Here is a 13,523-nt window from a genome sequence, read left to right as displayed (position 1 = left end):
TACGGCGAGCAATGCGCTCACCGTATTCAGCATTGCACCAGCAGCTCACAAGAGCTGCTGGTGCAACGCTGCCCCCTGCAGACTCACGGCCAATAGGCCGCCAGCAGGGGGGTGTCAGTCAACCCGATTGTACTCGATCGGGTTGATTTCCGCCGATGTCTGTCCGTCTGCTCAGAGCAGGTGGACAGGTTATGGAGCAGCGGTCTTTGTGACCGCTGCTTCATAACTGCTGTTTCTGGCAAGCCTGCAGGCTCGCCAGAAACACGGGGCATCAAGCTCCATTCGGAGCTTGAAACATATGCCCCAATATGTTTAGATGTGACTCTCTAAAATAGCTAGATTTCACTAGGTTCTCCAATCTGGAAATACTTGACTGAATTTTGTCTGTATTGATTTCTAAAAAACCTTATATATGCCATATTTAATACTAAATGCTTTAAGTTATCTCTACCCTCTTTATCAATTAAAGTTACATACCAATTTTTAATAGAATAATTCCCCTTCTATATCTGTTCAGGTTATCCGTAATTAGTGCCCAGCTCCAGTCTTCCCCATTTAAAAGACGTAATTTATTCACTAAACTCCTTAATTGGAGGTACGCAAAAAAGTAATTCATATGAATACCAAATTCATTTCTGAGATCTCTGAATGTTTTTATTACTGATCTGTCATCAAAAATGTGCGCAATATATATTAGACCCTTCCTTTTCCATCTATGGAATACTTCAGACTTTAAAGCTTCAATAAATAGAGGGTAACCAGTAATTGTAATATACTTCGAAACTAGATAATTCAAACCAATGATCTTACAGTATTGCCTTAATAGGCCTTAATAATACCCTGAATATCGTTAATATTTTTTTAAACTTTTGGTATATCCTTCTTCTCTGTACGTAGCAGTGCTTTTAGAGAGTACGTTTTCACCACTTCATCCTCCAGTTTCCTAGGAGTATAATATTCAACATCTAATAACCATTCAGCTGCTAGTTTTACTTAACATGATGTTATTTTCCTAAATCTGGAAATGCAAGCCCGTCAGATTCTTTAGCCTGTGAGAGTTTCTTCAATGAGTATTTCTTTCTCTTATCACCCCAAAAAAGCTCTAACATACATTTATTAAGGACATTTCTTCTTAATTATAAATGGTAAGTTTTGTAGTATGTATAATACATTTGGAAATAATTTTATTATAACCAGATTAATTTTACCCGTTAATGAAATTGGAAGATGTTTCCAAACACTTATATATTCTTGTATTTTTAGCAATACAGGTTTAAAATTGTCCTCATACCAATCTGTTGGATTCCTACTCAAACATATACCCAGATATGAAATGTTGTTGACTATTTTGAAAGGGCTTACTTTAATTGATTTCCTGGATTTTTTAGGCCATAAAAGCTCAGACTTCTTGATGTTTACTTGGTATCCTGAAAAGGAGCTATAATTTTTAATAGTTTCCATTAATATATGAATATTCTTGCTTGTGTTACTAACAAAAATGAATACATTGTCTGCGTAGAGCAAGACTTTTTCTTCAATATTCGTACAGAGAACTCCCTCTATTACCTTCCGCAATTTTATTGCTAGTGGCTCGATAGCTATATTGTAAAGTAAGGGTGATAGAGTGCCTCCCTGTCTTGTTCCCCTTTTGAGGACCACTTCTGGATAATCTAGGCCATTTACTGATATTATTGAATTGGGATTAGTGAATATTGTTTTTATATACCTTGTGATATTCCCTGCAAACCCAAATTTTTCTAGCGATGTGATCATGGCTATATCTGAATCATCTTGCTTATCTTTTTTATTTCAAAAATAAACTAAAATAATGCAGGCTTTTCTAATATTAAGCAATGAGCTTCTATTATTCATAAACCCAATTTGATCAGAATTAATTAACTCGCATAAGACTCTCTTCAGTCTCTCAGCTATTATCGAAGCTAATATCTTATAGTCTAAATTTAATAGGGAAATCGGTCTATAAGCATCTAATTGTTCAGGATCTTTCCCTTTCTTGAAAATTAATATAGTAACAGCTTTGGTAAAATTATTTGACATAAGACCCTTATCTATATAATTTTATAGAATTCTGCAGGAAGTTGGTCAGGTCCTGATGCTTTATTTAAATAATTTCTTTAAATTAGCTTTCTTAATTGCTGACTCAATTTCCTCTTCTAGTACAGTTCTTCTAATTTATCAATGTATCAATTGCAAGAGTAGGATTCTCTATATTATTCCAAAAATATGTTTTCTTTTGAAAATCAATTGGGTTAGCACTGTAGAACTTTTGGAATAACTTATTAAATGCATCACAGACTTCTTCAGAATATTCTTGTTCCCCATTCATATCAGATTAATTGTATTAGACTTTTTGTTAGTTTTGACAGCCTTAACCTTAGCTAAAAAAAACTTCCCAATTTATTAACAAATTTCATAATTTTTTTTAGACTTCACATCTTCCCTGTAAGATTCTTGTAGGAATAAAAATAGTCCCTTTCTTGTTTAAATTCAATATATCTATCCCAATTAGTTTTAGAGGGAATTTGAAGATATTTGTTATATGCATTATTTAATTGATTGGAGAGTTGTGTTTCTCTTGCTTTCTTTTCCTTCTTCCAACTAGCCATAAAACTTAGTATCTCACCTCTTAAGACAGCTTTAGCTGATTCCCACAGAATCTCTATCCTTGATTAAAACTTAAAAACTCACTCCATTTCCCTTTTAGCCATGTCTCAAAAACCTGATTCTTATACATATATTTGGGGGAAAAGAAATTATGTTTATTACCAACTGTATAGAGACTTGAATTAACTATTTTTAAAGTGATAGGACCATGAGCTGATATAATAAAATCTTTTAGTCTCAGACTCCCTTTATTAAGAAGAGAGTCTGAGACTAAAATTAAATTAATCCTGGATAAAAAGTTATGATTTAGACATACAAGTATACCTTCTTTCATCTGGGTTCTGAGATTTCCATATATCATTCAATTTAAGGTTTTTCTTAAAAATGTGTATGATCTTATTTTATTTCTTCATTTTATAATCCATACTTCTACCCATAGTACTCTTCCTATCAATAGGAAATTTGGATGTTAAATTAATTAGTTGGGTTTCAATAAAGTCCAGAAGTACTGCTTGTAACTGTGCTCAGAGTTCCGAATCCAGTCTATTCGGACCATACACATTACATATTGTGAATAGCCTTTCATTTATTTCTATCTTAACTATAACATAACGTGAATTCACGTCAAAGATAGATTCTATTATTTTATATGTGACATTTTTATTAAATAGGATAGACACTCCTTTCTTTCTAGTGGAACATGGGGTGGCACACACATCTCCGACCCATTTGCACTTAAGTTTTTTTTTAATTCAGATTCTGAAAGTCTGATTTCTTGCAAACAAGCAATATCGGAATTAAGTTTTTTAAAGTGCTTAAGTATTGCTTTCCTTTTAATAGGGGAGGAGATGCCTCCCACATTCCACAAGGTAATATTCAACACTTTAGCCATATGTTAATATATAGAGACTATAGACTCCCTCCAAAGTCACACAGAGAAGAAAGGGCAGAGAGAGAAGACAAAAAAGGGGGAAGATACAAATTAAAAACACGCTCCAGCTGAGCCTTCATTTTATAGTCTATTTCCATATTACAGTTAATCTTATCCTTGTTGTTTAAGGAGACCAAAAGCATCTTCACTATTATGGAATATCTTAATTCCTTCCTTTGTTTCTATCTTTAAGACAGCTGGGTAAACCCCATATGCCTTTATACCTTTTTGAATAAATTATGAACAAAGTAGAGACATTGCTTTTCTCTTTTGTGCTGTTTCCATCGAAAAATCCTGAAATATCATTACCCTGTTACCTTATGATACCAGAGGGTCAACCAATTTTTTATAGTGACTGAGAATTTCTGCCTTATCCTTAAAGTTGAACAGTTTAGCTATTATAGGTCTAGGGTACTGTCTATTAGATACATTAAGTTGTGTGTCACTAGTTCTATATCCAAGTCTATGGACTTGTTCTCTTGCTTGCATGCCAAGCCATTTAGGCAACTCTCTTGTTATTAAACCCTCTAGCTCTGGCTGCTGAATTTTTTCAGAGAGACCTAAGATTTTAATATTATTCCTTCTTGGTCTGTTCTCTGACTGTTCTGCTCTTTCCTGTAATTTAGCAATTTTAGATGTTAAGTTATCAATTAGGCTCCCTTTTGCATTCATTTGATCTTCCAGATCGGAAATTCTCTTTTCTGCTTCTTTGAATCTGCTATTGAATTGTTTTAAATTGTTTGATAGAATGGATATATCTTTCCTAAGATTATCAAATTGTGGTATCATCAAAGTTGATATCTGTGTAATTAGTGCTTATGTGTCATTATTAGTTATCACCGTATTACTAGAGTCTAAACTTTCTGAACTATTTTCAAGAGTATTTTTACTTCTGTTTCTGTCTCTATTTTTTGCTGCCATTATTGGCAATTTGTCTTTGAAATTATGTACAAATTTCTCCATATAAATGTGTTCTTTGAACCAATAATTGAGGGTAGGGAAATGTGAGTGCTGGGCAATTGTCCACATGTGCAGTGGTGGGAATAAAGTAAGTGATCTGGTAAAAAAAAGAAAAAAAGGTGTAGTGAGGGAATATCAGAAAAAAACAAAGACAATCTAATGTGTAGATTGAGTGGCCTCGATAATTTACCTTATCTGAAAAGTGAGAATTGTGGTGAAAGAATATCTATTTGTGTGTACGCCAACTATAGGTTCTTTATTCTATTATAGAATTGGATAACGGTTATAGACTGATTATATCAACGACTCTCTAGACTTTAGATATTGCACTAGAAAGCAATCCTATCCTATTGATAAGGAAACACTTTAGCAACCGCTGCCTCTTTTTACCTTAGTATTACAAGCTTAACTAAGTTCTTTACTAAAATGAACATTCTTTTTTAAATGCTTAAAGCCCATAACAGGAAAACTAATCATCAGTTTTCTTTACTAGGATACATGCATTTTATAATATCGTAGTCTCCAATACAACCCGCCATGTTTCATTTACTGATACCTAATAGACAGCTATATATAACATGGTATAAATCAAGCATTTATAATCATTTTACATTTTATCCTTCCCTTTCTCCTTTATCTTTCCTCTTTCTTCCTTTTTTTTCCCAGCAACTTGCTAAGTTTATTTCAGCAAACATGAAAACAAGACCCCCATGCACAACAAATATCAATTTTAAAGCTGTATCTTTATCCTCTAATCAAGAATAGATAGAGATTTACAGATCATCAGTCTTACAAGAGTATACGATCATATCATGCTTTAGCCATGAATTTTCCTATTTGCATTAACACAGCTTACAGTTAGTTCGTTTTATTTTAGATCATATAGCAAACGATACAGGTCCCGTTGCAAGATGACTCAAGGTACCCAATTGCTTTATATCCTTGTGACTTTCAGCAGATTTCCCTTAAGAGTAAATGTATCCAATTAAGAACTACAAATACAAATATACACTTCTTCACTTAAACTGGATCCGACGCACATTACTTTTGACACCTGCGCTGATCTGCCTTGACCAGCCTCACATAGCCAGTAAGTGTGATCTAGATTTCACAGATAAATTATCCAATTTAAGGCAGCTTACTCATAGTATACAACATCACAATTCAAGCAGAAAAACTTTTATGACCAGCCTGTAGTTCCTCTCAGCGCCTACTCATTCGCTAGGAACAGACATGAGGTATAATTTAAGTACCAGAGTGCAATAACATAGTTGACAATAAATGACATTAATAGCTTATAGCGTATGTTTACGTATCAATCCCATCAATACTTATACGCCACTTGGGCTTCATGGACAAGTGAGCAATGTAACTTGAAGTGTAAGCGTCTTCACTGGGGGCTGTGTTATCTCCCACTCTCATTTACCCAACATATATGAACGTACTGTTGTCAACTTTACGTCTGTCAGGCTAACCCCAGACTTACAGGCTCTACATTCAAAACTCCTCCTTCAAACCTCCCCATGCATCAGCAGATTAAAGCTCTTCAGTGTATATTCAATATTAGAAGTTTGCCAACAACAGACAACTTATACTTGAATCGCCTCCTTCACTGGGATTGCTTGGGCATAAGCATTTAATACACCTGATCCCTGCAACCCAGACTTATAGTAAATCACTGAGTATACTCCCTTCAAACATCTCCTCCAATCCTCTCCTGTACTTTACCACATTTCCATCGGTTATTATTGAGCCAAAACCGAGAAATAGCAGATTGCCAGTACTTGAGTCAGCTTCTTCACTGGGTTTACACATAAACCTCTATTTAACTTAGCCAGCCCATTATCCTCAGACTTATAGCTACACTCTAAGTATATCATACAGCGAACAGTCCTCTGCTATAATTATGGCACTTATCTGTATGGAGAATTGTGGCTGTCTTGCTGTTAACAGTTATTTCACTGAGCTGAATTTTTCTACATGTTTATCATTGTAGATGTTCTATTTGTAAATGTAGCTTTTATAATAAACACTCACTTTCAAGACTTAACATCACTTACCTGCTATTGTCAAGATCAGGAGAAGGTTCCTTCTCAGACGATTGCAGTGTTTTGTCCAGCATGTTTTTGGAATTTCTTCTAAGCTGATATGGTTTCCGTCAGATGTTGGAATCTCAATGTGATTGGTCATTCTAGATATGCTAATGAACACAATTCGTTGAGCAACCTGTGGCAAAAATATATTGTCAAGTAACTAATATGACTTATTCTATGTGATCTTTACATGCTAGTTATTAGTATATAGTTGTATAAATAATTATCCATATTAAAAAAACATGAATATGCATGTATATACAAATTTAAATAAATCAATACATTTCATGGTGAAATCCTGCCAGATACATATTGCTAATCCCAATATATTCAAAAAAATACTTATATCCATGATTGAAGTGCACTGATGGAAATTTAAACTTTGACTATTATATCTCTTTAAACAAACATGAAAGTCAGACATAGGGGCCAAATTATCAAGGGCCGAATGGCCCTGAATAGCCCTGTTTCCGCGCAAGCCTTCAGGCACACCGGAAACAGGAGTTAAGAAGAAGTGGTCTTAACATGTCCGCCTCCTCTGAGGCTGCGGACATCAATCCACCCGATCCCATATGATCGGGTTGATTGACACCCCCTGATATAGGCCGATTGGCCGCAAATCTGCAGGGGGCGACATTGCACAAGCAGTTCACTAGAACTGCTTGTTCAATGTTAAATGCCAACAGCGTATGCTGTCTGCATTCAGCGATGTCTGGCGGACATGATATGCTACAGCGTATTATGTCCACCAGGCATTGATAAATCGGCCCCTTAAACTTTAAAGGTTTAAACAGAGCATGAAATTTTAAGAGCTGTTTCAGATTACCTCAATTATCAAATTTATTTAGTTCTCTTGGCATCCTTGTTAAAAAATGTAACTAGGTAGGCTCAGAAGCAGCAATGCACTATTGAGGAATGGTGGCACTGGTAACACACATATGTTTTTTGTCATTGGCTCACCAGATGTGTTTATTATCTTTTGACTTGCATTTTACCCAATTAGTGCTGTGTTATGCTAACTCTTAAATAAGTCCACAGGCGTGAGTTAAATGTTATCTATAAGGCCCACATGAACTAGCAGTCTCCTGTTGTGAAAAGCAAATTAAAAAGCATGTGATAAGAGGCTGTCTATAGTGGCTTAGAAACAGGCAGACATTTAGAGGTTTAAATGTTATAAAGTATATTAATATAACAATGTTGGTTGTGCAAAGCTGGGGAATGGGTAGTAAAGGCGTTATCTATCTTTTTAAACAATAACAATTTTAGTGTTGACTGTCCCTTTAAGTATAACAATGCAATAGACGTATTAATTACCATCCAAATCACCAATTTGTATATTATTTTCTATGGATACCATATGCTTGATGATTAAGGTCTCTGTATTATAGGGCCCAATTATCTAAAGGTTTCTTGGCTTGCAAGAATCTCTAAGAAGTCTGGCCAGTACTATGAAGCCCCTGGTGTAATTCTCCAATGCCAGTTTTTAACTTGAGAACAGCACGTCTCGCAAAAGAGGCATTTCCTGAATTTTCTTTTGTTATTCAGAGAAAGCATGCAATTTTAAACAACTTTCCAATTTATTTCTATCATCTCATTTTTTAATGTTCTCTTAGTATCCTTTTGTTTAAAAGCATATCTAGGTAGGCTCAGGAACTGTTGATTGGTGGCTACACATGTATGCCTCATGTTATTGGGTCACCCATGTGCATTGATGTTTCTTCAACAAAAGATACTAACATAAGGAAGCAAAATAGAAAGTAGATGTAAATTTGATGTTTAAATATGTATTCTCTATCTAAACAATGAAAGGAAAAAATTGGGTTTCATGTCCCTTTAATTTTCTCACAGACCTCACCACCTTATAATAATTGACATGTGACTTTCATGTTTATTATTTGATGTGTATTGGGGACATAGTGTGCCTAGGAATTTACTAGGAGCCCTTTTATGGTTTCTATGTATTATTGTTATGGGACTTGTATTTCACTTATATTTTATTAGCATAGCACAGCACAGTATGGGCAATCATTTATCAGGTAAGCATAAATTATGTGTTTATGGAAAAATTAAAAATAATTTTGAAATTACACAGGAAAAACTATTTAATACATAGAGTATAAATAATAATACAATTATACTGCATATGCCAAAAAATGCTGTGAAACACTTAGAATATGAAATTGAACTGTATTGTTTTCATTATAATAAAATGTTCATGGGTATAGTTGAAACTTCTCAGTGAGGTCTGGGGTAATTCTCTATATATTTTCCCTCTGTAGAATTCAGTGTTTTATCAGTGTCAAGATTGTGTAAAAAAATAAAATAAATAAAATCATTACCATTATATAAAAAATATTGATATGCAAATAAAGGCAATTCTAATTCTTCCACAATAATATCAACTACAAGCTGGATATTCAATCACCTCCAGAAATCAAGGACTGTTAGGCATTATCACGTACAATCCTTTTCAGCTTTAAGGGGACAATAAAAACTAGAACTATGCAGGGAAGAAAATCATAATTTATGCTTACCAGATAAATTCCTTTCCTTCCTGGCAGGGAGATTCCACAACTTAATTCCTTACTGTTGGGAAATACAACACCTGGCCACCAGGAGGAGGCAAAGACACCCCTGCCAAAGGCTTAAATATCCATCCCACTACCCCTATCACCCAGTCATTCTGCCGAGGGAACAAGGAAAAGTAGGAGAAACATCAGGGTATAAGGGTGCCAGAAGAAATAATATAAAAAGGGACCAGCCCATCAAAAAATAAATTACGGACGGGGTCGTGGACGCTCCCTGCCAGGAAGGATAGGAATTTATCTGGAAGCATAAATTATGTTTTTCCTTCCATAAGACAGGGAGAGTCCACGACTTCATTCCTTACTGTTTGGAAAACTATACCCAAGCTCCAGAGGACACTGAATGAATAACGGGAGGGAACAAAAAAGAGGGGGACCCTATTCTGAGGGCATCACAGCCTGCAAAACTTTTCTCCCGAAAGCTGCTTCTGAAGCAAACACATCAAAATTTAGAAAAAGTGTGTAAGGAGGACCAGGTAGCCGCCTTACAAATTTGATCCATAGAGGCTTTGTTCTTAAAAGCCCAGGAGGAAGCCACTGCTCTAGTGGAATGAGCTGTTATCCTCTCAGGAGGATGTCGCCCCACGGTCTCATAAGCTAAGCGGATGACACTCCTCAACCAGAAAGATAGGGAAGTCGTAGTAGCCTTCTGTCCCTTACGCTTCCCCGTATAGATGATAAACAAAGAGGAAGATTGTCTGAATTCCTTAGCAGCCTGTGCTGAAGAAGGATTAGGACACAAGGAAGGAACAATTGCTTGATTAATGTTACAGTCCAATACCACCTTAGGGAGGAACCCTAATTTAGTACGTAAAACCCCCTTATCAGCATGGAAAACAAGATAAGGGGAATCACATTGTAAAGCAGAAATCTCAGAAACTCTGCACACAGAGGCAATAGCCAGCAAAAAAAGAACCTTCCAAGATAACAATTTAATGTCAACAGTATGCATAGACTCAAACAGAGCCTGCTGCAAAACACTAAGAACAAGATTTAGGCTCCAAGGCAGAGCCCCGTCTAAACACAGGTCTGATCCTAGTCAGAGCCTTTACAAAGGACTGCACATCTGGAAGCTCAGCCAATCTCTTGTGCAATAACTCCGACAGGGCCGATATCTGTCCCTTTAAGGAACTAGCAGATAGACCCTTCTCCAGTCCAACCTGGAGAAAAGATAAAATTCTGGCAACCTTAACCTTATGACAGGAAAAGCCACGCTCTTCACACCAGTACAAGTAAGTCCTCCACACTTTATGGTAAATACGACGAGTAACTGGCTTACGAGCTTGAACCAGAGTGTTGATACCACTCTCAGAGAACCCTCTCTTGGCTAAGACTAAGCTTCAATCTCCATACAGTCAGCCTCAGAGAATATAGATTTTGATGAACAAAGAACCCTGTATCAGCAGATCTCTGTGACAAGGTAACCTCCACTGAGGAGATGAGGACATCCCCACCAGATCCGCAAACTATGTCAAAATCTCCCAGGATGGTCTCAAGAAGCATGTGCCTTGGGACAGATAATTTGGACAGAGCCACCAAGAAAGCGAGTCTCTCGACAGGTTGTCCTGCATGATCTGTTGAGACGGATCTGAATGGTCGCTGTTCCATTGTCTCAGCATGCATAGTTGTAAGGGTCTGAGATGGAATTGGGCAAAAGGAATGATGTCTATACAGGACACCATGAGTCCGATCACCTCCATACACTGAGCCACTGAGGGTCTCAAGGAGGTATACAAAAGACAGCAGCACCAATTCTTCACCGCAAAGTTATGTGTTTATTGGGACATAACCAACATAGTACAATGACGTTTCGGTCTACCCAACCTTAATCATGTTGCATCAAGGAGGCCTGAAGGGCAAGACATGCAGAAGATAGCTTGCAACATCTCCGATCTGTGAGGAATATTCTCATGGATATGGAGTCTATTATTATCCCCAGTAAATTTTCCCTTGTACTTGGAGCAAGAGAACTCTTTTCCAAGTTTATCTTCTATTCATGATCTCAAAGAAGATAGAGAGGGGACTCCAAATGTTCTTCCGCTAGACAAAAAGATGATTCCTGTACCAAGATTTCACCCAGGTAAGGTGCTACTGCAATACCTCGTGTTCTGGCAATGGCTAGAAGAGCCCCCAGAACCTTCAAAAATATTCTCGGAACAGTAGCTAGGCCAAATGGAAGAGCTATGAACTGGAAGTGCTGGTCCAGAAAGGCATACCTCTGGAACTGAAAATGTTTCCTGTGTATCGGGACATGAATGTATTCATCCTTCAGGTCTATTGTGGTCATAAACTGTCCTTCCTGAACCAGAGGAATCATTGACCTATTGTCCCCATCTTCAAAGAGTGAACACTCAGAAACTTGTTTAGGCACTTTAGGTCCAAAATTGGATGAAAAGTTCCCTCCTTCTTTGGAACCACGTAAAGGTTTGAATAAAACCCCAAACCTCTTTCTGCTGTAGGTACCAGGACAATTACTCCTAGAGAGGAGAGATCCTGTACACAACCTAAGAAGGCAGCCCTCTTTTCTGGTCTTGTAGACAGAATGGAGAGTAGGACTCTGCCCCTGGGTGGATGAAACTTGAATCCTATCCTGTATCCTTGAGATACAACTTTCAGGACCCGAGGATCCTGTACATCCTGGAACCAAGTGTCTAACAAAAAGAGACAGTCTGCCCCCTACTCGATCTGATCCCGGATTGGAGGCCGTCCCTTCATTCCGATTTGTTCTCGCCTGGCTTCTTAGTCTATTTGGACTTATTCCAGGACTGAGCCAGCTTTGAAGTACTCTTGGGCTGCTTGGACTTGGATGACGATTCCTGTCGTTGTGATTAGTCAGAACAAAAGGAATGAAAATTAGACAATTATTATTCTTATCCTGCGGTAGAAAAGCACCTTTCCTCCAGTAACCGTAGAAATAATGGAGTTGAGCCCTGAACCGAATAAAATCTTCCCCGTGAAAGTAAGAGAAAGGAGTCTGGATTTAGAAGTCATATCCACAGACCAAGACTTCAACCACAGAGCCAGGCGGGCTAGGACCGCAAAGCCAGAAGCCTTTGCATGTATGCAAATAATCTGCATATTCTCATCACAGATGAAGGCGTTAACAATTCTCAAAGCCTTAATTCTCACCTGAATATCCTTGAGGGGAGTTTCCACCTCAATGAGCTCAGACAGAATGTCGCACCAGTAGGTAGTTGCTCCAGCAACCATAGCTACAGCTGCTGCCGGTTGAAATAAAAACCCTGTATGTTGAAACATCTTCCTCAGAAAGGTTTCCATTTTCTTATCCATAGACTCTCTAAAAGAAGAACTATCCTCCAGAGGGATAGTAGTACGCTTAGCCAGCGTAGAAATAGCGCCATCCACCTTAGGGATGAAGCCCCACAAATCTAATTGAGAGTCAGGGACCGGGAATAATTTCTTAAAAGTAGACGAGGGGGAAAAGAAGTTCCTATTCTTTCCCATTCATTACTAATAATGTTTGCCATCTTAACTGGCACAGGAAAAGTCAGAGGGACCTTCCTGTCTTCATAAACCCTGTCTAATTTAGGGATATTAGGTTCCTCAGGGAGTGTAGCCTCTGAAACCTCTAGCGTAGAGAGAACGTCCTTTAATAAAAAACGCAGATGCTCAATTTTAAATCTAAAGGAGGGTTCCTCCGCTGAAGGAGGTTTAGAAACTGAAGTCTCTGACTCAGATAGTTCACCCTCTGAAGCTACAGAAGTTAACTCATCCTCGGATAGCTGGGACATAGTAGCTAAATTTAACAAATATTTAGATGACTCTAGGTCAGGAGAACTATGTTTAACCTTTCTCTTGAGTTTGCTAGAGCTAGGTAAGGCACTCAGGGCTGCAGACACCGCTGATTGTAACTGTGTGGTAAAGTCCACTGGAAAAAAGCCCCTCTAGATGGAGGATTAGTTGAGCCACAGGAAACTGCATGTGGAGCGGGTTGAGTTACAGTGGCATCACTAGGGGGGGCGGTGGGGGGGGCCGCACCCGGGTGACACCCTCCAGGGGGTGACACCAAAAAAAAAAAAATTTTTTTTTTTTTTTTAATTTTATTGAAATTCAAAGAAATACAATGCTGAGATGCATAGATTTTTTTTTATTAGAGGGGCTGGCATTTGTGAACATTGGTGGGACTGGGGAAGTTGTAAACACACAATTTTTTTGCTCCTTGAGCCAGGGCTGCAATTTCAACAAATAGTTTTCCCGGCTGCTTTTGCTTGTTTGTACTTTGCTTCTGGCAATTTTGCTATGAATGTTGTGGGCATGCCATGGGGCTTGCAATGTTGCGCTGCTAGCCTAAACCTGCCTGCCTATCTG

The 13,523-nt window shown here is 37.6% G+C and overlaps 1 protein-coding gene across 1 annotated transcript in view; it reads right to left on the bottom strand.

Annotated features, from left to right (window-relative positions):
• Positions 1–6,706, bottom strand: part of LOC128638085 (excitatory amino acid transporter 2-like) — a 248,886-nt gene extending 242,180 nt beyond the window's left edge. Inside the window, exon 1 of the mRNA XM_053689947.1 lies at positions 6,577–6,706. Coding sequence (XP_053545922.1) covers positions 6,577–6,706 — 130 coding nt within the window. The remainder of the gene's footprint in view (positions 1–6,576) is intronic.
• Positions 6,707–13,523: the final 6,817 nt, after the last annotated feature.

This window comes from Bombina bombina, chromosome 8 (assembly GCF_027579735.1).
Source record: "Bombina bombina isolate aBomBom1 chromosome 8, aBomBom1.pri, whole genome shotgun sequence".
Taxonomy (NCBI): Eukaryota; Metazoa; Chordata; class Amphibia; order Anura; family Bombinatoridae; genus Bombina; species Bombina bombina.
The sequence above is the reverse complement of the archived record's forward strand: the minus strand, read 5'-3'. Positions and strand labels throughout refer to the sequence as shown.